Here is a 26,672-nt window from a genome sequence, read left to right as displayed (position 1 = left end):
GGCTGGCATTGCCAGTTTGAAAAAGGTTGTGTACCATATTTCTTATACTCAATACATCTAATTTATTGCACTGGTCAAATTATACCTTAGTTAGAAAACATTAACAAATACAGTACTGTAAACCTTAAACATTAAAAAGGGAAAACATTATACCATATTAAATAATTACTTAAAATACTTGTCATTGACTAAGGATCTACATTCATGTCTCCCAGTCTTTATTATCTAGTTTATTCTCCCCTCCCTATAAATGCTCTCTCTACCATCAGCTACTCCTCATTCAGAAGCCAGATCTTCTCTCCCCACATCATTCTAAATAATATTTGTAACACAGCTATACCAAAGAAAAAAAATCCAAATTAGATTTAGATTAGATTCACAAGCCAATGTTCAGGCAACTCCAGTGTACCAGACCGTTGTAGGTTAAAGGGTTAATGTTTCATAATTTTGTTGGTGAAAGTAAATGCCACCTCCCGTATTTTGACATAATACAAGGAACAACAAACAAACTGTTTAAGCTTAGCAAAGTGTAGAAGTGTTGTCAGAAACAGATTTATTTGGCAAAAAAGCTATCTGGCAATGGCAGATTGGATAGATTCAGTTACTGTAACTATTCAGTGTGTCTGAAAAGTAAATGGGTAGTGTTTAGGGTGAACTGCATGTTTGAGACAGCTTGAGCATTAAAAGGGTTTGAATACTGTACATTCAAGAAAGGGTTATACATCCCAGGATACAACAGTATTACATAGTCTGGGTGAGGTCAAAAGTGAAAGGACTTCCCCAAACCCACTCATATCAACAGGGCTAGCATTCTAAATGTAATCCTACTTGGCCATATGTTCTCAACAGATATTGGTACCAATCCCTGAATATCCTATCTGCTTTGTTTTCATGTACCATCTGTTTGTTATTCCTTTTTTTAATTTATTATAGATGTTTTGTCATATAATTTTAACTGTGTATGAGCAATATTTACCAACCTGTCAATGGACAGATCTGGGGCAAAAATTAACTTCCCAGGGGATTCCACAGAGCGCCAGATAAGACCAATTATTAAGACCTCTAACCAAGAGCATTCCAGCAGCTGCACCTGATCATGGAGCGTCAAATCCACAAACCCTGAAAAACAGGACAGCAAAAGCATTAAGAAAACACAGGAAAATATAAATGAGTAGAAACCACTGGGCCCTCACCTTTAGTTAAAAATCCATTGACTGTGGGAATGCATGTATTGTACAATCATTTCATATAAGAGAACATAAGGCTGTGTGGTCCAGTGGTTAAAGGAAAGGGTTTGTAACCAGGAGGTCCCCAGTTCAAATCCCACCTCAGCCACTGACTCATTGTGTGACCCTGAGCAAGTCACTTAACCTCCTTGTGCTCTGTCTTTCGGGTGAGACGTAGTTGTAAGTGACTCTGCAGCTGATGCATAGTTCACACACCCTAGTCTCTGTAAGTCGCCTTGGATAAAGGCGTCTGCTAAATAAACAAAATAATAATAAAAACATACTAAGAAAATCTACAAATGACAGGAGGCCATTTAGCCCACTCGGCCAATAAATGCTTGTCCGGTTCCTAGTAGCTGATTGAGCAGGTACAATCTCTCAATAAATCAGGTCAGACCTTCTTATTTATTAATAAGAAACCATTGCACGTGTGCTTAGAGACTGTCTCTAAGCAGGAAAACGGCGATTCAAGTGAATCATAAGTTAAACAGTATGTGCTTGGTTATTGTTTTTGTTTTGTAATTAATTTGGTCTTTTTTTTGGCAAAATGCAAAAATGTACAACACATATTTGCCCATGGATGGAGTTCAGCTATGGAATGTTACAACTTCAGCTTACCTTTGTGTCAACAAACTTTCATGAAATGTTTAACTCATAATTCAGCTTTCCACAAAACTAAACAGTACAGGTCCTGTACATGAAGCAGGTTCTTGGGCAAAAAAAATAAAAAATCCTTGTGGGCACCCAGCCAAGATCGACAACTTGCCACGAGCAAGATTTCTTTTGAAAAGCACCAAGAGATTTTAATAAGAGCAAAGATCAAGTGTATTTCATGAGGCTTTAGGAGACAATTGGGATACCAGCAGTGATCAATCATTGCACGAGAATTTGTCATGATCATGAATGTTTCTCTCTTATAAATGTAAAACGTATTTTATACATTGTAATAAAATTACCTCTGGGAAGTAAATGTGTTCATTTCACAGATAAGGATGGCTCTACCTACAGTGTAGATTTAAATCAGCCATTTCCAGGAAAACTGTAAAGTATGAAGCACTAAACAAAACAATACTTACCAGGCTAAATGATGACTCAAAAACACACTATCATACCTATAGGGAATGTGTCCTTCCATAGCATTTTTGATTATACTGTTTAGTATTTCTTCTGTTAAAATGTTAGTACACAGCTCCTAACCAGTATTGGCATAAAAGAAATATTGGGTAAGCCTCTGCTCCAGTGCAAACATTAAAGAGAGGCTTCATAAACAGTAATAAAAAAGAGCCCTTATACTTAAATGGCCAACCTGCTGGTTGGCATGGACATAATGCAGAGAATTTACAACTTAACTGGAATATATGCTGAAAAGGGGGAAATTCACATTTACTAATTAGCAAAACATAGGGCTAAATTCTCAAAACTATTCAAAATAAACAACTCTACAATTTAATTCAAGGGATCTGATTTATTATTAGCCTATATTGTTAATTTCTAGTGTTGTAACTTGTGTTATTACTTAAAATAATAATAATAATAATAATAATAATAATAATAATAATAATAATAATAATAATAATAATAAAAAGATACTTATGGCAATAATGTAAAAGTCTTTGAGGTTTTCCCCATTGTTCTGAGTTAATTGCTACTATAGAAAAAAAAAAGTTGAACATTTGCCAATGTATAAAATCTTAAACTGAAGGGTGCCAAATGTCCTCAGAATTGGAAACTGTGTTCCGAGGCCACTATAAAATGTGCTTGTCTTTAAATCACAGTGCAATTAGCCTGCAGCTTACAACTCTACAAGGCTGTCTATAGCAAAATAAAGGTCTTGACTGTTTTAGGTAGGTCTTCCTTTACCAGCATCAGTTAAATGGCAATACTGAGTAGCAGTATGAATGCAATCTCTCGGAAATACATTCTGCTCTTTAACAGTAGTTTCAATGCTATGTAGCATTTTTTCGGTGTTTGTAACAGGATGTGCTTGAATTATTTTCATTCTGGACTGTGGGCCTTCAGCACAAGCTGAGTGATCTAGCTATAAATTATCTGATTGATCTGAATTTATGTATCCTGTGGTATTTAAATTATTTTGTCAGCCTGCTGGAATAGAAATTCTTTGGCAATTACTGTAGCTACTATAACCCGTACTCCCTCCTATAAAGCAGTATGCCAAACATGTGCCATGTGGGAGCAAGCTTTATAATCAATATTTTGAGATGTTATGAGTTGTTTTTTTTTTCTGTTTAAATATACCATTACCTCCGGCTCACGGGGATATTTAAAACAGAAAAAACTTCATAAAAATCCCAAAACATTGACTTTCTATTACTAAGCCCAATTTCATAGATGACGCAAAAAATAAAAGAATCAAAGCGTGTCTTTCGACTTGGAAAGGCAGAGCACAAGAGACTGAGGAAAGGAAGACTTACAGCCAACTATAAAAACAGCCAACTTACTACTACTGGGAGGAAACTCAGTGACCACAGTAGCTTACTACAATGAGAGTAGCAACTTCCCTGCCTACAATATTGTTAAGGCAGGACTAAATGGCTGTGAAAATGACATTATTGGATATTTTCAGGAAGAAAACAAGGAAAGCCTAACTACATGTAGAACAATTGTAAATGAAGTTGTTGTTCAAAGTAACATTACAGTTAATGTAAGGTTGTAGTTGCATACCCCATACGTTAACATTGAAGTAAGTACTGTATTTAGTGAAGGTACTCATGACCTCAAGGTAATGTCGCATTTTACTCACCCAAAATACTTTTTACTCCCATAGTGTCTAAATTTGAGTAAATTACTCACTGTCCTAAACCTTATCTGGAGTGCTGGATCACAGTTTACATTTTTTTGGTAATCTGAACCTACCAGACACATACCAACATTTTTATATGGCCGAGAGCCACAAGACACATACTGTAAAACATGAAATGTTTGTGAGCAAGACATTTTAAATACTAGCATTGTTTTAAACATTTCTTAGTTCTCTCCAACATTAAAATGAAATCTTGCACTTACTCTGCGCAGTTATTTCTTGATGACAGCAAAACACACAAGAACAGGGGATAGAACATTGCACAACCTTACACCGTTTGTGTATTTTTTCATTGTACTGTAGATCTGCAGTTTATTCAACTTTAAATGCAACACTAGTGTTTTTCCATTACAGTTGGTGCCGCATAATTGTGATACTAATATTCGGGGTTTCTGCTTAAATGAGACATAACTCTGGGACACGATTCTTCCTAATGTTATTTATGTCGTTTAATTAGGACGTAACGTCGTTTAATTGGGATACAGTATTTTCAAATTATGCAAGATGGCCTGAATGGCCCTAACAACCAAACGAGCAAGATGGGCTGAATGGCCTCCTCTTGTTTGTAAACTTTCTTATGTTCTTGAGATCGCTTTTCAGAGCAAGACATGTTCGCGTAGCACAGTGCAATAATACGCGAGTAACTAAGGGACTATACTGTGACTTGTGTAAATTGCGTAAACCACGTTGAACTCTTGAAGGGGCAAAGAAAGCCTCGGTGATAAGATGTGATTTACTTACTTTTCATTTCATTTAGAAAAAAAAACGATTCATTTTGTTTAGGAGTACAAAAAAATTATTCGTATTTAAATAATGTATTTTAACATTTATTCATAATGTGAATTCGTTCTTTTTTTCATTTAAAAATTAAAAGTAAATACTTCTCTCTTGCAGATGTAAATTATGAGTACAAGTGTGACTAAGGTCTTCTCAAATACCTTTCATTTAATTGGGACAGCCGCTTATTCGGGATATTTTTTACATCTCCCGAGTCGTCCCGATAGAGCGGTGCCGACTGTATTTCTGTTTATACTGTATGTATTACGTACGTTAAATAATATATTCAGTTATGATATAGCAAAATACAACTGCGCTGATTTCGCACACACACAAAAACACTACATAAAAAGCATTATTTTTAACAAGCTATTCCCTTGAAGATCTGAATGCTCGGGTTTCATAACTGCTCCGTGTTATTATGAAATACATTTGAGAGCTTTGTGGATACATGCACTATTTTGAAAGGGATTACAGTACCTGCTCATGACGAGATGCAAGATACATAAATATGAATGTTTGACCTGCAATACAACATTTAAACATGTATTATCTAGTCTAGCATCCACTCCAATTTTATAAAAAGATTCATTAATCTGAGTAAGGCCGTTTTGGCCACAACAAAACTCGCTTGAGTCGTTACATTAGCTTCTTTACTGAACGCAGAACGTTGCATCTGCTGACTGCTGAGTCCTGCTTTTAAAAAGGCTGGTTTGTTTCACTGATCCAGGATGATATCACAGATGAAAATGTGTTGATTTGTGGAGGCTGCTCGCCTAGTGTGTAAGTGATTTGTTGCAGATGAGCCACAGATGTTTACCACTGTTTTCAGTGAAAGCAAACTCTTCCTCCCATTTTGGCTTAAGCCTCATACTTTTATTTATTACTTATAAACGGGTTACTGTCATTGCAAACGAGCACTTAATTCAAAATGGTCCAATTGACTTTTAACCACACATCGGTCTTTCACTCTAGGTTATTGAAACACGCATACGCAAGCGCGGTGTCAAAGGTCATCAAGTGACGAAATGCCCCTGCAGTGAACATGCAGGCTGAAATAAACATGATTGAAGGGGAGAGGAGAAAGAATAATAAACTTGTTGTATTCATTTTTAGTTTTTCTTATTTTTGTTTATTATTCTTTCTTCAGTTCATTCAAGCCGCAAAGTGTGCGTCACCCAACATTTCACATGTCTGATGAAAACAAGGGATAAGCAACTTGCCTGAATCAGTGGTACCCATGAAAATTTAAACAGTAAATAAATAAAACATTTGCCTTTTCTGTATAATACAAAATGTCCCTGACTCACAGGCTTTCCAAGAGATCTAGAGAAAACACAATGTAGGGCCATATTTATAAAACAGTTTTTTTCCTTATTGGGAAAATAAACACAAACAAGTTGTAGTGTCAGATCAGTCTTTCCTGTGCTAATTTAACAGTCCCTATAGGCAGTTCAGACGCTTAGTTTTGATTTTGGTTGAAAATGCTTTATGAATATGGACCATATTGAAACAAAAACTCATATTAAAATGTACATTTTCTATAGGCTTACATTACCATTCCATATTGTGATGACAGCTATGTCGCAAGATACATTTTCATTCCATACATGTAATATAGCATTTGTTTTGTTTTGATCAACTTTGATTAAATAATTTAGAAATGTCTCATTTAGCAAAACCCCTTTATCATATTCAGCATGCAACAAAACCATGGTTACCAACATTCTAATTGAAATAACATTTGGTCACAGCGGAGCTATAGGTATATATAAAAGATACTACACACATTTAAAAATTGTCTCAAATAAACTGCGGAAACCACAGCATATAAACACAGACTTTTATAGCACAAATTTACAGGTAAAAATAATATGCACAGAACAAAACTAGAGATAGTTGAACAGAACTAACTTGCAGTTATTATTCAGAGTCTGAAGTCTGCCCCTCTCCTGCTTCGGCATAACTGGACTGTCATTGGAAGGCAAGGCAGACGGGCCCGCTTCATCCTGCCGGGAGACTTCGGCCTTCGGTCAGGGTATTGTGAACAATATTCATGAAGTGTTTTCCTCTTGGGCCCCATTTTCATGTTTAGCCCAGAGGTTTCATTTCCCCTACTAAACTGGTTAGGGCTTTTTAGTTTTTCCTCTCCTGAGTGCTAACGGACCACACTTGCATCAAAGCAAGTGAGCATAGGTGGGCCAAATGGCCTTTTCTTGTTCTAGAATTTCTTATGTTCTTATGAGTGCACCTCATCGCTACAAAATGGTATGTTAACAAACGGCAAAATGCACTGCTGTTTCTCTTGTTACAAAAAGTTGGAAATTGTTCGAGGTCCTGAAAAAAACCTGAATCAGACACAAGTCGCCAAGCAATTTGGTGTTTTCCGTTCTGGTGAGTTACTTCACTATTCTGTTAAATAATTCTGTGCATGTCTTGGATATTGCTCCTGTACAGGTATTCATAATTAATCTGGAGCTGTTGCTGCATTTTTTTAAGGTGTGATGTGTTAATTTAGTTTGACAGCTAGTTTACTAACATACGCTTGCCTATTGCTTTTCTCTTACTTATTCTGTTCATTTCATATGTTGATGCACGTGCGACATGACAAGTAATAAATATTTATTTATTCATTCATATTGTGTCAGGTGGTCAACTCTGTCTTAAAGAACACTTCGCTTACTTGTACTATAAAAAACAGAGCGTTTGAATTATAATACAGAGCCGCGTACTCTCTAGCGCTGAGGTGGTACAGATCTGTGCAGAAAAATAAGCTGTTGGTGGCAAGCAGGAATTAATTATTGCTCCCAATCACATGATTCTACCCTAGTCCCAGGATAATTTATGCAGCAGTTGAAAAAAAAGAGCCGTGAAAGAGGGCGGGTCTCTCTTAGTCATGTGATTCACAGTGCACCTTTACTATACCAAACCACTGTAAAAAAAAAAAAAAAAGATTTAAAACCCACTCTTGTCAACATACGGACTGTATTATGAACAGCGGTAACCAGAAATTATAAAAGTAACTACAAGTGTACCGCTCCTGCAATATGCTTTTTAAATAATCACACACATAGTAAAATAATAATTTAAAAAAATTATATATTCTATATATATATATATATATATATATATATATATATATATATATATATATATATATATATATATCCTGGACATGATCGGCTTTTCTTAACTTTTTTGGTGGAAATCAAGTTACGATATTCTGCTTTCTTATCAATCACTGCACGTGCCGGTCAGATTATTAAATTCTAATCATATCATAGTCTACAAAGTGGTGTATTTCCTTTACCCAGTCCCTTATTTTACAAAGCATTCAAACAATGATGCCACAAAAATAAGATTGTCCCTATTTTTGTAAATATTTATTACTTGTTATTAAAATGAAATAAACCAAAAAAAGAGCAATGATTTTGTAAGGTTAAAACTTGAAGATGTTATATTTTTAGAAAAAAACATTGGTTATCATTAACAGTGCTAGTTTTAATAGTCAAGTTTCACCGTGACAACGACTGCCGCGTGATGGGTTGCTGCAAGGTCTGTTGCTAGGAGATAGCTGTTCGTGCGCGCTATCGTTAGTCAGTTGAATTTTTACTGCAGTGAAACAGGAAACGTTTGAGTTAGCAGCAGCAAAGTGAGTTTAAAATTGATTCATTTGTGACAAGAGTAGGTGGAAAGGGTGTCAGAGTCAGACACACCAGCTGCTTCAAAACGTAGTGAGGGAAATAAATACACAAAAAATTGCAGTGAAGGAAGAACCGTTAAGAGTGCTGGGAACTTGAATTTTTCGTATTAGACCAGAAGCCGTTTTGCTTCATTTGTCTGTTCCCAAACGATTAAAATGTTTAACGACATCATGAAACTCGTCATTCTGACTAGAGAATAAAGTTTCCTGTGGGATCTGCCAGACGTGTTGGACAGCTTGCAATATTGAAGAGAGGCCTAGCTTCACAGCAGCACGTGTTTAAGAGTGCTGTGACAAAAAGTGGTGTGGTGACTTTGTCAAGTTATCGCATTGCTTCGTTGCTTGCAAAAAAAGATAAGACATTTTCAGATAGAGACTTAATCAAAGAATGTTTTATTATTTGAGGAATTTAAAATCAGAGGAGATTCTGTGACGTATATGAAGCCAGTAGCTTAGCACACGCAGTTTGAGTCAACGATATTGCAGAGGATTTGTCAGTTCAGCTTTTTTGCCTCATCAGCGATAGTGAAACAATTAGTTTTGCTCTCTGTAAGGATTTGCCAAGTGGTCGTATATGTAATTGCAGGTAAGCAGATGGACAACAGAAGTTAAGGTTGCAATCGTGTTTTTTTTTCTTTCTTTTCTTTTTTAAGTTACATGACCCTGAACGAGAACATCACTAACTCAAAACAAATAACTTCAAAAGAAAATAAATACAGCTATTTATAATTAATAAAAAAAAATGGAGGTAAATGTCTCTAAACTGAAACCAGAATGGAAGCCTGGTCAGGGCGCTAACACAGTACCCTCACCTCAATCCCTCAATCCCTCTTTACCATAAAACCTTTTCCCTTACAACCACCCCCCTTTTTTATACCTTGGTTCAGGTAACTCCTCCCCTTGGAACAAACCAGGAATTAAACCTGTAAACTCTAAAACAGTCAAATGCAGTCCCCCAAAATCACATATAAATACATAACAGTATTTACTAAATTGTAGATTGGCATTTAAAATGAGGACTTGTGGCAATGTTTGGGAGGTTTATGTACACTAGTGTGTAGAGGTGAGTGGCGTTTGAGTACTGAAGGCTACGTTCTCAGAAATTGTAATGCTGAAGCACTGTACCAATATATTTCTCTAAAATCCCACCCCTAAAAAGACTACACACTTTTAAATCTCTAAGCAGACCTTTCAATATCAGTCACAGTGCTCTATTCAATTCCAAAGTCTTGTGCTGTTTTGTCCCTGATAATTCCCTTTTACAGAAGTACTTAAGTTACTTAAATATTTTTTTTTTAAATGAAAGTTTCCTTTTTTAAAAATGAACCTTTAAGAAACAAACTATTCTAAAAACATTATACTATCTAAACATATTTTGAATATGTATATAGTTCTATCTCCACTGACAACTTTAATTATAACCAAACGAAATCCGAACCCGACCCGATCCCGAGACCTGAAATATTTGCATACCCAACCATCTCTACAAATATATATTCCTAACATACGCTATTGCAGCTAAGTACCTTCAGTGTAGAGTAGTCCTGGTTTCCAGTTAAAACGTAAATAAAGCACTCGATCTTGTTTACTTCCTTTCCTAGTAATCCAACACTGCATGATTTTAAAAGAAGACAACAACAAACTTCTTCAAAACGTTTTTACCACAAATAGCCACACAGAAGATGCTCTTGCAAATTCGCATACTCATTCTGGACAAGCTATCATATCAAAACGCTAAATTAATGTTCAACAAATATTACACCACAACTATGGCTTTTAAACAGCTACAGGACGAATACATCACTTTTCAGTGCTGCTGCAGAGATTAATTTCTCATATTTCTCATAGTCATGTCAGTAATATTTTATAACCAATGGTACAGCTGAATCTTGTATCATTATATTTTGTAAATATATTTAGGAATGGTTTTATAATCCACTGAATTTACGGATTATATCGACTTTGTTCAATTAGTTCTTGAAGGGGGAAAAAGAAGTCTATGTTTTAGTGTGGAGTAGCGGTTAGGGCTCTGGACTCTTGACCCGGAGGGTCGTGGGTTCAATCCCAGGTGGGGGACATTGCTGCTGTATCCTTGAGTAAGGTACTTTACCTAGATTGCTCCAGTAAAAACCCAACTGTATAAATGGGTAATTGTATGTACAAATAATGTGATATCTTGTAACAATTGTAAGTCGCCCTGGATAAGGGCGTCGGCTAAGAAATAAAATAAATAAGTTTAGAATTGTTCTATTTTCGCGCTTTTTCCTTCTTTATATTAATATAATAAAGGTCAAGGATGAGAATTTTGGGAGAATTTTGTGTTTCTGAGTGTGGGAGTTAAGTGTATCGTACCCGCAGTTTATGTCGATTTGCTTCAAATCGTCAGAAATTCAGGCATAAACTTTCTCATTTCTGACCACGACTCCTGATATTCCTGAACACTTCCATCTGTACACAGAGAAACTAGAGCCTGCACTTCCTCAGCGTCCCATGGTTGTACTTTTCTCTCGTCACACTCACTGCCCATCATGTTGCTTGTTTTCTTTCTGGAGTGTACGGACTGATACAACGTAATGACGAAAATTCTTAACCCCGCCCCTGGCTCGGCTTGACTCCAGTCCGAGACAGATTCTAATGTCTTGTGATACTGGAGTTTCATACAGTGCGTTTACATGACAAAGCGTTTTCTGAAAACTATTATTATTATTATTATTATTATTATTATTATTATTATTATTATTATTATTTATTTCTTAACAGACGCCCTTATCCAGGGCGATTTACAGTCGTAAACAAAAATACATTTCAAGAATCACAGTACAAGTAATAATATAATTAGGAGCAAGATAAAAATACAATGACTTTGGTTCTAGCAAGTACAAGTATATGACAAAATATGATTCAATAACGGAGCAAATGGATTCATGCAGACTGACATTAATATTTTCTCTGTTTTCTAAAACCACGTGCAGGAATGAAGGTCAAAGTTTGCACATGTGCAGTACGCTATCGGAATAAGTTTTCGGAAAAGTGCGTTTACATGATATACATTTGATTCGTTTTCGGAATTGAATCGGAAATTTCTTGGTGCTGTTTTCCGAAAACTGACCTAAGGAATATTCCGATACATTTTCCGAAATCTGTGTTTACATGACTTTTGATATCGGAATTCTTATGCTCATGTAAACGCAGATTGTTTATTCTAAATTCTGTATAATAAAATGCCTGTCAATCATAAGTCATTTGAATTGTGATTATACTTTATTGATAAATTTAGGAGGAATAAATATTGCAGGAGTAAGTTTAATAAACAGTCACCTAAACCATAATTCCTTACATCTACATTGTGAATAAAGTTGGAAAATGTTTTCACTGCTCATGTTCTAAGCATGCATGAGCGTGACCTTTCTAAAGATATCAAAAATTGAGCATACATCAAGAGAACACAAAAAAGCACTCAGCAGGGAAATGACACAAACACAGATATAAAAACAAACTATGGGCTGGATTCTCAAAGTTATTTACTCTAAATTGTCATTAGCGCAATTAAAATAAAAACACTTTACGTTTTTATAGCAAATAATAAGCAGCTTTAGATGACTCAAGCCCCTTAATGAAATGTCTGACTTGTTTATTTCTGGGTTGGTAACTTTATTGGGTTGTTTTTGTTATCTGAAAAAAAACATGCTTATGACTGAGAATCTGACCCTATACGTCTAAAAAAAAAATCTTTATCTGATCAGCGGGCATTAATGCAGACCATAATCACAAAGATCAGTAAAATGTTTATTATTTTATTCCACACTATTTTTTCTTTTCAGTGTCTGCTTTTCCTTTAGCCTCCTTGGTGGCTATTAGTTCATTGCTTAGAAGTATAAAGTACATCTGACTGTAATGATAAATGTCTGAAATATTCTTCGTCCCTGGAACCCTCTGTGTATATACTTAGTGGTTTAAAAGTGCAGGTCATCAACCTACTTTTCCTGTAGAAAAAATATCAGTTTAACCTTTTGCCTCGATCAGATTAAGGTAGCAATAATTCAGCCTATCTGCACATACATAAATATTAAAAAGTACACAGCCTGAAACCCTTACACAGTGTCCTGCTCCCTCTGTTCTCATTAACTGCTCCAATGATTCTTTAGTATTAGAGCCTGGACTCTGACCTTAATTCAAAATACATATTTAAATCGCTCACATCCACAGTATTAACAATTGTGAGTCTGTGAACATTTTAGTTCAGGCCATTTATGTGCCATTTACCGGATCTCTGAATCCGCCCTGGGATGTGCTACTAAGGGCAGTTTTCAAAAATTAAGGTGATTTTTAGTGTATTTCCTTAATTTAGGTCAGTTACATTGCAAATGTATGCAAACATGTCATATTTAATTTGACAATTTAAACAAACTTGGGAACTTTACACACTGTCTCACTTACATTATTATACATATCTATACACAGATCTTTTAGAGTATCAGATTCCGGGGGTATATGGAGGCAAAGGACAATACCTAACCTTGGTATAGGTTTTCAGATTCGGTTGGTGTAAGAATGCCTCAACCCCCAGGGAGCACGCTGTCCACTTAATTGGGAGTTACTCTGCTAAATTAGTCAGTTTATGTTCAGTTATCAGGTTCTGTTCCTGTCACTTTAGGCTGAGCATGGAAATGTTAGTAAGATGGCAAACAAGACTGGCATGGAATCCTGTCCATCACAAGTGGGGGGAGTACATATAAATACTGGTGGAGTGGCGGAGGAGGGACAGAGCGACGATAGCAGGTTGAACTAGCTCAGGTGTGCCAATATAGAACATTAGAAACAGCTCAGTTAGGGCAGATCAGTCCTTTTGTAGATAGTGGATAATAAATTACTTGAATCCTTGCCTGAAATTTAGGGCTTAAAGCTATTGTCATTGTGTACTTAGAGGAGAACCACACTGTGCTTAACCTCCCCAGTCAACATCACAATATGTTCTCTAGAGATACACTCTTATTATCAACAGTCGCAATGACTAGGAGTTTATGCGAGTGCTTCATTCCTTTAAGACATTTTGTAGACTATAAGACCAGGCATGTGCACGACGCCAAAACCCTATAGAATTTCAGTGGGATTTTGGATGTTTTTTGAGTAAATGCGTGTCATGCAACTGGCAGAATTACGATTTAATAATATATAAAACGTCAGACTGACTTGTTTCTGACCAGTCTGCAGCATACTCAGCCCTAAAACATACCTCACAAGCCTTGCAAACCACTTAATAAGAGTGACCTCATCAGTTTTCTATAAATGGGAAAGTATTTGAACATTTGTACCTGCAAAAAAAAAAAAAAAGTCCCCATATTGTACCTTGTGCAATATTCCCAATATGCTATTCAAATTTGCTGCCAAAACAGTCGCTGTTTTGGTGGAGCTGTATGTTGGTAAATGAAGGTGCCTGCATGGTGATCATTTTACTATCGTTTTCTGTCCTTCTTGGTTTGGAATAATAAATTAAAAGGCATAAATAATAAGAACACTGAGTTACCTACTAAACGTAGGTTTAGTAGGTAAGCAAGACTAATGTAGCATTTTCGAAATGTCTAAACAAGGCAGCTATTGCAATGCAAAAGTAAATCATTAGCAGGCACATCCATTAGCAGGTCTTTTCATTTACTATATGCCCCACCCCTACAGTCCAGTGCTGTACAGATCAGTTGTTACTGAAATCACTGAACTGAAATAACACATTTATTCACAGTGCATTCAAATTGGTGTGATAGAGCCCAAAGAGCAGAGGGGATTTTACTTTGAAATAGTACAGTAGCCTCATATTTTGATTAAATCTAGACAGAGATTAACTGTGCATATTAACCTAACAAGATACATAAGGCTTATGTTTCACATTTTACCTGTTTAATATAGGAGAGCAACCACCAAGAAAAGGTGTTAAAACCAATCCTCACCCAGGACAACTGGAAGTTGCTAGAGACTGGAAAATGCTGGCAGATGTTGGTCAACAGCTTATTTTTCCACCTGAGATTGCCACCACTAACCTTCAACCAGATATTGTCTTGTGGTCTGGATCAGCACGCCTTGTTCACCTGATAGAGTTAACAGTGCCATGGGAGGATACTGTAGACGAGGCGTATGAGAGGAAGAAACTGCGGTATGCTCAACTAGCCACTGAAGCGGAACAGCGAGGATTGAGAGTCTGGGTTTACCCAGTGGAGGTGGGTTGTCGAGGATTTGTGGCACACTCTACAACCTGGTTTCTCAGAGACGTCGGATTCAGTGGCCAAGAGTTGCGTCGCACAGTGAAGAACTTATCTGAAGCAGCAGAGAGGAGCAGCAACTGGCTGTGGTTGAGACGGAAAGATTCTGGCTGGGGACCTCAAGCACAATAAAAAGAAAGAAACGCTGATGTACGGGTAAGTAAGCTGGGCTGAGTTGAGTGGGGGACGGAGTGGGGTGATGCTAGGATGCCAGAATCACCGTCGAGCCCTCTTGAGGTGTCGTGGGCTAGTCGACGAAACACCGAGGATGGAAGGTGCCCACTTGAAGACCCCAGAGATGTACCCTACTTAGCTCAATCCAGACGGTTGTCATGCTGATGCGCTGGGGAGACCGCACTCTGGTTGATCCCCAGAGCCAGCATCGCAGCCATTGTGTGTGCTGATGCGCTAGGGAGGCAATAAGATGATCCCTGGAGCCAGCATTACACTTCAGCCATTAACACCAGACAGAAGGATAAGGATATCTACATCATCATATGGAAGGAAGCGCAAATGGATGGAGACACATATGGATCACATTAGTTTACTGTAAAGCTACGTCTTAGTTGGTGCTTATCTTGGCGAGAGCCGAGTTCAAATCAGCATGAAGTTTTAAACATCTACTCTCATGTAATGGAAATCATTATTTGTGGCAGTGATATAAAAAAGAAGTAAAAAATAAAATCAAAAACAAATCACACTGAGAACCTACATTTATCTGTGCAGTCAATTTAGTATAGTTCAGCTATGAGGGTTGAGAATGCAAACTGGTATATAGCTTGAAAGGAACTTAATCTAATGTCAGTAAAACTTAGAGAATGGCAGTGCTGTTGGGTGGTTGAGTCTTTAATAACATAATGGGTATTAAAGAAAGCAACCCATACCAACTGAACTATATCAACCCTAAACCTGCGCTTAGCAAAATCAATAGCCAGCCACTAGTATCTAGATGAGTCGAATTCAGCGATTTCAAGTCAAACCAGCAAAAACAATGACGTTTTTAGGTTCCTCATAATGTAAAATGCTACCTAGATCATTTTTCAAATAAATGTACTGCATCAATGAGGAGTAAAAAAGTGACAAATTTAAAACAAAGAAATCAGCTCATACAAATGATAATGACAGATGCTAACAATCTACCTTCACTTACCTGGTATCTTTTTTGACCATGCTATCATGTGCACCAGTTCCTTGTCAGCCAAACTGGTGAGTAGACTCATCATGGAAATCTCAGTGTAGGGTTTGTTGTGGTTCTGTTTTGAGTATTGTTCTGGCGGTTCCGCTTCTAACAAATGCAAGAGGACCTGATCAAAAGATAGATCCAGTGTGCAGTTCTTCTTCCCATTGTTGACGGGTGTGGGCTCCAGGGCCAGGGTTAGCCTGTCATGGCTGTCACCATGGCTCTTCTCATCCTGCTCACCTGCTTTGCGTTTTACTTTCAGCATGGGTCGTCCCCTGCGGTCTTTACGCACTCCTGTAGAAAACACACAGACCTATTAGTGATTTTATCAGTAGCGATAGGAGTAGCAGCAATAACAGTTGTAGCAGTACTACATGATACACTTTACTAATCCAGATATATTAAGCATTGTTGTTGCAGCTTCACCTCAAGCTGACTGACTAATGTTCTTAATCCATGTTTATTACAAATGTAGGGTATGATGAATTAGTTCAGGGCTCAACTTATGCCCCACTCTTTTATGAGATATTCTTCGTCCAACTACTATATGGAAAGCAATCAGACCATGCGTTCTGTAAAAAAAAACATCTGTGCATTAAATCTGGTTGCAACGTAGTAGCTACTCTACTGTACTCTGTCTGTATTAGCACATAGCTAATTGAATGGTCCAAGACTTACTAATAGCACACTGAAGTAACAAACTTTGCAAAGTGGTGTTATTTTTTTAACTTTTCTGTGAGATGTCTGTGTCTCTGACTTTTGGCTTGATTGCAACAATCAGAGCACAATGAGAGCATAATGTGGGTACACAAGCTTACTAACACAATAACAAATGTTGTTAATTTTGTGTTAATTCAATGTTGGGATCATGACTGCTTGTATGGGTATGGTGAGAGGTGATTATGGACTATTTAGCCATTGATCCCGCCTGTTAAGGGGAGAATAAGAAGCCACAGCCCTCTCAAAGAGGAACTGATCCAACAATGCCAGGATCAGCAGGGTGGACCGTGACGAAGCCATGTCCTACACCCCCCACCCACCTCAAGGGGACTGCCTGCATTAAGGTGGTAGTTGGGGAGGTGGAGGGTAGAATTACAACTGGGTTTGCGATGGCAATGCCTGGATGAGTTTACCCGAGATTTATATAGGAATGATCTAATGGGCAATTATTCAATAATCCTAGAGAGAGAGAGCAAGCAAGCATTCAGTAATCCCTAGCCCAAATATCAGCCTAAGCTTCCAATGGTTAGTTATTACAATATACAGTATATAGTCAAAATAATGACCACATTTAATATCTATCTATCTATATTATATCTATATATCTATATATCTATATATCTATATTGTAATAAATAGGTTTATAATCACTAATGTTACGAATATAGAACAGTGGGGGTGTCTTGTATTGTAATATAGAGAATTCTAATACTTAGTTGATACATGTTTTAACCTGAAATAGATGCAACTGTTATAAAAATATGGTTTGTTGTAATGGCAATGGAGTGACCACTTTTGATGGGTGGCGCTGTTTCAGATAGAGCTATGGGAAATGATAGACCTATCTAGGAAGAGAAAGAGAATTCTGTGATTGACCTGTGACCCGGATCTGAAAGGTGGCCATCTTTAAGAGGGGCAAAGGGAGTTTGCACAGGGGAGAAGTGGTTGGAGTTAATGAAGAGTGAGAGGGGGTTTGCAGACGAGAGTTTAAACAAAAGGAAATTTGAGTTTGGTCAAAAAGTGTCTTTTTGAACATAAAGCAAAGCCTGGACCTTTGAGTGTGGAGTCTAGTCTCTAAGTCCAGTTAAACCAAAGTCTGTTGGAAAAGCTGACTGGCTCAGCGCAGGAGTAACCGGAACAAGGGAACCAGAATGGAATAAAGGTTTCCTTGGAAGACAGTAAGTGAAGCAAAGAATTACTTCCTAAAACCTACGGTTTAAACAAAGCAACGGAGTAGTTGCAAAGAGACTCCAAAACCCCACTCAAGAGCAAACCAACCAAGTGCATGTCAGGTATACACTGCCAAATGTATATAGTGCAAATAGTGGTCTGTGTGAATTGAATAATAAAGGGTATGGTACACCAGAGACTTACACAACTACCATTGTAGGTAAGGGTACTCTGGTGGAGGTAATGGTGTCAGACTGGCAGTATTAAATTTCCACACAGACAGTTTAAAGGCTACCACTGGTTGGTAGTGAAGATTTGAGTTGTTTTCTTTCTGTTACCTTCACCTTCTAACAAAATAAATGTACAGCAATTACAGTTGTGGACATTGTAATCATTTACACCACCTCGACAATCCTATCACTATATATATATATATATATATATATATATATATATATATATATATATATATATATACACACACACAGTGCCTTGAAAAAGTCTTCACACCCTTGAACATTTTTCACATTCTACTGCCTAAAAAATACAAGAACAATTGATAGAAATATTCAAAAAGTAATTAAAAATAATAATTAAAAAAGTCTTGATTGCATAAGTCTTCACACCCTTTGTCATAGCAAACCCAAATTAGCTCAGGTAAAACAAATTGCCTTAACAAGGCACATAATAAGTTAAATAGAGCCCACCTGTGTCCAATCACAGTAGTTCAACTGATTTGAATACTCCTGGATGAAGAATCAAGCTGTTTCTGTTGTATGAAGTGAATTTGAAGCAAATGACAAAACATGCCGAACAAGGAGCTGCCAAAAGAACTCTGGGATAATGTTATTGAAAGGTACAGATTGGGGGAAGGCTATAAGAAACTTTCAATGCCTTGGGTCACTATCAGGTCCATCATTGTAAAGTGGAAACAGTTTGGCACCACCAAGACACTGCCTCGATCAGGCCGTCCCTCCAAAGTCAGTAGCCGTGGTTTAAGGAAACTTCTGAGGGAGGTCACTGTGAGGCCTAAGATTACTTTAAAAGAACTCTGGATAAGATTGTTGAACAGTCAACATTTTCCCCAATTTCAAGAGTACTCCACAAACATGGCCTGTATGGGAGGGTGGCAAGAAGGAAGCCACTGCTGAAAAAAAGCCATATGATGTGCCACATAGCTTTTGCAAAGAAACACTTAGGGGACACTGCACACATGTGGGAGAAGGTTTTGTGGTCTGATGAGACGTCCAGGCTATAGAGCGCATCCTGCACTCTAGCGAGTGCTTCTACTGGATGCGCCACTCGGGAGCCCCCAAATGTGATAATATTTTTAATGTTGTATTAGTCTTACTAATTATACGTACATTTTTGGCAGTCGGCCTGTTGTCTTGTTACGTCTCACTGCGGCCTTGTGCCCCATGCAAAGCCTGCAGCTCCAATCGCCCCTTCCCAGGGATCAAGCAACCTAAGTCGTCTGACTTGTGCGCTCTACAGGCTGCTTAGCTTAGATAAGAAGTTGAATTAAAAGTTTTGTTTTTGTCAATGAATTTGGTATAATTTAAACTGTAATTGCATTTTGAGTTTTTTTTCTTGTGTGTTTTTTCTGTTTTTTACGGAAACATGAACACATTTGCTGGGCTCAGCAGTCCTGCATTGACCGAGACTCGTGTTTTAGGTTCGACTGCTTGCAGTCTCTCCCACAGTGTCTCGTTGCCATCTTGGTGCCAGCTTGCAGCACCATTGCGAAGGCTGTTAGGGTTCTAACTGCAGGCTTCCCTCAGTCTTGCATACATTCAGACTGTTTGGGTTGGCCAGAAGCAATACAGGTGGGCATCCCTATATACTGCTCCTGTGGTAACTGCAGGTCACAGACCTTCCCCGTTTACGCCTGGTATACGTACCTAATAGCGGACGAGGTTACCACACCGATACACTAGCTCAGCTGCTGGGCTCAGCAGCTCTGTGTCGGTCAGACTGCTTGCAGTCTCTCCCACAGTATCTCGTTGCCGCTTTGGTGCCTGCTTGTAGCACCATTGAGATGGCTGTTAGGGCTTCCCTCAGTCTTCGGGCTGTTAGGTTTGCCAGAAGCCATGTAGGTGGGCATCCCTATATACCGCATCTGCAGTAACTGTACCGTAGGTCACAGACCTACCCCGTTCCCAACCTGGTACACGTACCGAACAGTGAACGATGATTACTGCACCGGTACATAGTACCATACCGTACCTTACCGTACCAAGTGTACCATACCATACAGAGGGTGCTGTACTTGAGGTACCGCACCGACTAGTACCGAACTGTGTCGAGGGTACTGAATCGTACTGAGGGTACCATACCTGGGGTACCATACTGACCGGTACTGAACCATACCAAGGGTATTGAACCGTACCGAGTGTACCTTACTGTACAGAGTGTACCATACCGTACAGAGGGTACCGTACTGGCCGGTACCAAACTGTACCGAGGGTATTAAACCATACAGAGTGTACTATACCTGGGGAGAAAGCCCGCCTTCACGGTCTGCCTCATCATCCTCTGCCTCTCCTTCTCCTCCTCCTACTCCTTCTTCAAGGAAGAGGAAGAGAAAGGTCACCGGTCCAAGAGATCAGCGGACTCTGAGCAGTTGGATAAACTCTGGGCAGCTATTTCCCAACAGGGCACAGTACTGGCTGAACTGCTGCGCAAGCGCACTGCTCCGCCTGCCCCCTCTGTTCCTTTGCAGTAAGTATAGATTGGCAGCAGGAGGATCTGCTGTCCATCACCGACTCAGAAAAGGTGGGCGATCCGAAGTTCCCCTCTAAGGCGGTAGACTCTCTCCCTGTCGGCAGAGCTTCTGCCGTTGATTAAGAGGGCCACTGAGGTATTACAAATGCCCTGGCAGCAGATGAGACACGCATATAGTCCATCTTTGAGGATGAGACTGCTCCCTCTGAGGTCCCCCGCCCCCCAGTGCACCCCGATTTCCTTTTTGAGGTTCATTCATCCTGGGCTCACCCGGCTACAGCTCTGGCTGTTTGTCGGTCCATGGGGACTTTGTATAGCCTGCATAACGCGGAGAAACTCGACTTGGCTGAATTTCCTCCTGTAGACGCTGCCATTGCTTCTCTGGTGCAGGCGCCAAAACTAGTGCTCCCTATGAAGGATGCTACCTGCCAGAACAAACAGTGTCAGGTCTCACAAGGCATTCTGAAACTGGTTTACTCAGCCGGTGCATTCGCTGCATGGCTGGGAAATTACAATCATATTCTGGTAGCATACCAGGCCTGTTTACTGAAGGCTTTCTCTCAGTCACAGACCCACACCACAACAGCTGGAGGAGCTGCGGTTGGTAAACAAAAACCTGTTCCGTATCTCAAAACTGAATGGGCTGGCTGTGGGCAGGAACCTTGCTGCTCTGGTAGCTGCAAGATGACAGCTTTGGCTTTCCCAACACGCGTATCTGATGGGGATAAAGCACCGCTGTTAGATGCTTCCTTTACACCAGGGCTTACTTTTGGTCCTGCAGTGGATAAGATGCTGCAGTGCTCTCACCGCGCACGGGAGTCCACAAAGGAACTGGTGCATCTGCTTCCCAAGCGGCCACCCCCAGTGCACACACCAGTGGCAAACTGGCATCCAAGGCCCCAGCAGCCTAACAGACTGGTAGAGCTGGCTGTTACTAAATCCAGAGGCAGGTTTCATAACCAGCCTGCGGGGGGACACTGGGGCAACTTTAACAAGTTCCACCGTCGGGCGCAGAGACGAAAGCCTCAGGCTAAGCCACAAGCCAAGCAACATGCAAATTGCAGTTTGCTGCCACAAGCCCAGGGTCCCTTTTCAGGGAGTCACCTGGTGTATTGGCATAAATGCACTACAGACATCTGGGTGCTCACTACTGTACAGACCGGCTATTCCCGGCAATTCAAGCACGTTCCCCCTCCCTTTTGCTCTAGGTCCATGCTGTCCACTCTGTCGGATGACAGAGTGTGGAAAATAGCCGTCTGTCTGAAGCTTTTTCAGCTCAACAGAGCACTGGCAGTAGTGACAATCCAGAGACTTCTGGGCTTGATGGCAGCAGCTTCCCAGACCCTTCCTTTGGGTCTCCTGCGCATGCGCCCTCTACAAGCCTGGTTCAACAGCAGGTTTTTTCAACCGGCATTGAACCGCGACCGCCTATAGACAGTATCTTTCCACTGTCTAAAGGCGCTCTCTTGGTGGACGCAGCCTGCCAATCTATGCCTAGGCGTAGTGCTGGGCAACGTCACCAGAAGGGAGGTCATCACCACGGACACTTCCAGTCTCGGCTGGGGCGCTGTGTGGAAGGGCCGGGGGGCACAGGGGGTATGGAACCAGGCAGTTTATCTGGCCTTGCAAATTTTTTTTCAGGAGGTTTAAGGCAGACGTGATTTTGCTCTGGGCGCAAGATCACTTCCTCTCACTGCGAGTGGTACACCTGCCCGGGGTGATAAACTGGGCAGCGGACCTCCTCTCAAGGGGAGTGGTAGCCCGATTAGGCAGGGTCTCAGCTGGCTTGCCCAGAACTCTTTGGGCCATGATGCGGTGGTAGCCAGCTGCTCAAAGGCGACCAGGTAAGCTGTGGCCTTGACTTTGGGGCCGTCATCATGGGTCCTGCTGGTACATTGGACGGTATCGCCAGACCAACCCTCTCGATCAGCGCCGTGTACCTTTCCTCTCTCCGTCTTTCCTCAATCTCCTGTCTGCTATCCAGCGCTTCTAGCAGCGCCGCTAGTGACGCGTGATCTATCCCACGTGTGGCAAAGTGGTTGCAGTGCGCAGGTGTAGGGGTGATGCAGTGCTCAAGACAACGACAGACAACAAAGTACTGGTGAAATGGAGGTTTATTTTTGTAATCCAAAGTCTGTTTACAAAACAGTAAACAATAATGATAACAGACAATATACACAATGTGCAATTTGCGTATTGCTCTGTTTTAATCCATGGGTTGGTCCCAAAATAACAGTCCTGATATTTAAACACCCACACGTAACACAAACACGATCACAAGTCCACAGTGAGTGCTATAGTGCTTGTGGTGCAAATAGAGTTAACAGTGACACAAGTGAAATGTTGTCCGGGTTTGGTGCTGGCCTTTAGCGACAGCTCCAGATCGTGTTAGCCATCTAATAACAACAAACAGTTTTTAGACAGATCACCTCGCTAAGTCCCCTTATATACTGTCAATCATGACCCCTTGGTTAACCATTACAACAGCTCCTCCAATCCGCGGCTGACATATCGTTTCCCTTCCAGGTCAATGATTTAGTGTACCGTAGCTCCGCCCCCTTTCTAGATGGCCGACTTCTGCCTAACCCTTGGAATGAATTGTCTGGCTATCCAGTCCAGGGCACTCTGTTCCCTTTACACAGCGCCCTCACAGGTCAGGAGGGAGATTTATCACCAAGAGTTATTCTGTCTCTGTCACAGGGAGCGATTGGGAAATATTTTTTAATAAATAATAGTACATCATCAGCATAAAGTGAAAGTGAGTGTTGCATATTCTTGATATTAATAGGGGTGAAAGTAACAGATTGACGGACTGCTTGTGCTAGGGGCTCCAGTGAAAGAGCAAACAACAGCGGAAAGAGAGGGCAACCCTGACGAGTACCCCTTGAGATATCAAACTGCGGAGAGCATTTGGTGCCAGTAAGCACCATCGCTGATGGATTTGCATATACAATTTGAATCATTTTGAAAAACTGCCCCAAGTTCCCTGTGATCTAACACCTACCATAGATAATCCCATTCGAGACAGTCAAAAGCCTTCTCAGCATCTAATGACACTTCAATATCCATGGCTCAATGTATAATATACAGGAGATGGTGAACATTATCTGATGCCAATTTAACGTCTGTGTTTATCAGCGATACGGGGCGATAACTAGCACACAGAGAAGGGTCCTTTTCTTTTTTTAATAACAATGATATAATGGCAGTATTAACATCTCTGCGGAAAGAATCCCTCTCTATAGCCGCCTGCACAATCCCCAATAGCAAGGGTCCCAGTTGATTCCAGAAAGTGAGAAAAAACTCAGGGGGTATGCCATCAAAGCCGGGAGATTTATTTTTACTAATTTCCTGTAAAGCATCCCTCATCTTATCCAGAGACAATGGAGCTCCCAGTGCAGCTGATCCATCACTTGAAAGGCGTGGCAATTTATATAATGAAAGTAAATCCAAAGATCAAGTGCAAGTTTATTTTTAAAAACACCCTAAAGTTTCTGGGTCATGTCGTGGCAAAGGAAGGTGTGTTTAGGGATCCTGACAAATTGAAAGCCATTCAAGAGTATCCTACCCCTACCAATCTTAAGGAATTACAGCGTTTCCTTGGAATGGCAGGATGGCATCATAAGTTTGTACCCGGGTTTGCAGACATTGTATCACCTCTCAACCGAGTAAAGAAGAAAGATGTCCAGTGGGAATGGACGACAGCTTACCAGTCCAGCCTGGAGCAGCTGAAGAAAGTGTTTCAAGCCCCTCTGGTTTTGGCCTACTGTGGCAAAGTGGGTAAGTGTGTGCAAGTGAAGGCAATACAGCAGTGCAGAAGAAACAGACAGACAACGATATCCAGGTGCAATGGTGTTTATTGATAGTATTTTTCCAAAGTCTGACGGCAAAACAAACAGAAAACAATAATGATGTAAAGTGATACAGCGGCGTGTATCACTTTATTTATAATCGCCGGGTTTGACCTGTAACCAATAGTCCCGTTCTTTATACACCCACATGTAACACAAAACACATACACAGGTCCTTTAGTGAGTGAATTAGTGCTCGTGGTGCAAATACAGTTCTCCATGAAACAAGGGAAGTGTTGGTGTCCGGTTTGGTGCTGGCCTTTGGCTACAGCTCCGGATCGTGTTAGTAGTCTAAACAACAAACAAACAGTTTTTAGCAAGACAGTACGAAACAAACACAACACTCACGTTTTTCACCATTCTCCTTTTAGGTTTTCTCTAGCCATTTACAAAGGAACAGATCAATTTATTACATCCCCTTTTTATACCCTCACCCATGACCCCTTGGTTAACGAGCACATCCGCTCCTCCAATCTGCGGATGCCATGCCGTTTCCTGTCCGGGTCATTGAGTTTGTGTACCATAGCTCCACCCCCTTTCTAGATGGCCGACTTCCACCTAACCCTGGGAATAAACTCATGCCATTTAGTCCAGGGTACTCTGTTCCCTTTACACAGCACCCTCGCAGGTCGGGAAGGAGATCTAACACCCAGAATCATTCAATCTCTGTCACACTCACCCAGAACTTTTTAAGACCTTTCGGGTCTATACTGATGCAAGTGAGGTGGGTCTCGGAGCCGTGCTTGCGCAGATAGATAAAGAGGAACATGTCATTGCTTATGCTTCCAGAGTGCTGCAGGGGGCAGAAAAAAATGATTTGACTTCCAAGAAAAAATGTCTAGAGGTGGTATGGGCTGTTGGAAGGTGGCGACACTACCTAGAAGGAGTTGAATTCCAGGTGGTAAGTGATCATGCTGCATTGACCTGGGCTTTTAACATACCAAAGACTTCATCTCGATTGACAAGATGGACACTGAGGCTTTAACAGTTTACTTTTACGGTCCTGTACAGGAAAGGCAGCATTAATGTTGTGCCTGATGCCCTGTCTTGCACACCTGGCACTTCTGTTGCAGTCTCAGCCATGTGTGTAAAAAAGTGGGTTGATGGCAGTACAGACCTGCCAGTGACCCTTGTTGAATTGGCTACGGCTCAGTCCAAGGATTCCACCATCAGGGTTCTTTTAAATAGTATGAAGAAATGAGCCCCAGCAGAAGCCAATCATATCAGTTTTGTATAATAGGGTTTGATCTACCATCAGGTCCCCATCCGAGATGACGGCTACAGATTTCAATTAGTAATCCCTACTACACTTACATTGGGTTTCTTGTTGTATTATCATGACAACCCGTTGGGGAGACACTTAGGACGCATGAAGACCATGCGCAGAATTCTGCAAGTAGCATGGTGGCCTGACATTCGTAAAGACACATGGGAACGTGAAAGAATGCCATATTTGTCAAAAATACAAACCAGCTAACATTAACCCTCAGGGTTACTGTAGTCCACCACAGTCATTGAGCCTGGAGAGAAGTTAAGTGGATTTGATGGGACCCTTTCCCAGAAGTAAAAAAGGCAACATCTATCTTTTAGTATTATTATTATTATTATTATTATTTATTTCTTAGCAGACGCCCTTATCCAGGGCGACTTACAATTGTTACAAGATATCACATTATTTTTACATACAGTTACCCATTTATACAGTTGGGTTTTAACTGGAGCAATCTAGGTAAAGTACCTTGCTCAAGAGTACAGCAGCAGTGTCCCCTACCAGGGATTGAACCCACAACCCTCTGGTCAATAGTCCAGAGCCCTAACCACTACTCCACACTGCTGTCATTGACTACTATTCTAAATGGGTTGAACTTTTCCCACTTCAGAACAGTAAAACTCCAGCTATTGCCTGGGTTCCCACAGAGGAGATTTTTACCAGGTGGGGTACGCCTTGCTAGTTGGTGTCTGACTGAGGTCCTCAGTTTACCAACCCACTGCTAAAAGAAGTGTGCAAGTATAAATGACTGGCAGTAAGCCTGGCCAGGTCAGTTTTATCTAAAAAAGCCGGAGCGTCCACAGCCCAAGAGGGGGGAGGCCAGGCATCCACAGCCCAAGAGCGGTAAGCCGACGTCTTCAGTGCCCAAGAGGAGGGGCGAGCGTCCACCGCTAGAGGGAGACTACCTGCTGCTCCCACCTCCACCGCAAGAGGGAGACTACCTGTTGCTCCCATCACCTCCCATGGATCAACTCCTGCC

General features: G+C 40.3%; 1 protein-coding gene across 5 annotated transcripts in view; it reads right to left on the bottom strand.

Moving 5' to 3' along the window:
* The window catches only part of LOC117402328 (estrogen receptor-like), a 63,296-nt gene that overhangs the window by 11,822 nt on the left and 24,802 nt on the right, over positions 1-26,672 (bottom strand). For 4 of the 5 annotated variants that reach the window (XM_034003363.3, XM_059024137.1, XM_034003362.2 and 1 more), the window contains 2 exons: positions 15,929-16,252; positions 981-1,119 (listed from right to left, as the gene is read on the bottom strand). In XM_034003363.3, the coding sequence (XP_033859254.1) occupies positions 981-1,119; positions 15,929-16,252 (463 nt within the window). The remainder of the gene's footprint in view (positions 1-980; positions 1,120-15,928; positions 16,253-26,672) is intronic. The other variant, XM_059024139.1, reaches the window with a different exon arrangement.

Source organism: Acipenser ruthenus, chromosome 5, assembly GCF_902713425.1.
Source record: "Acipenser ruthenus chromosome 5, fAciRut3.2 maternal haplotype, whole genome shotgun sequence".
NCBI classification, from domain to species: domain Eukaryota; kingdom Metazoa; phylum Chordata; class Actinopteri; order Acipenseriformes; family Acipenseridae; genus Acipenser; species Acipenser ruthenus.
This window is presented reverse-complemented; position numbering and strand designations above follow the sequence as displayed.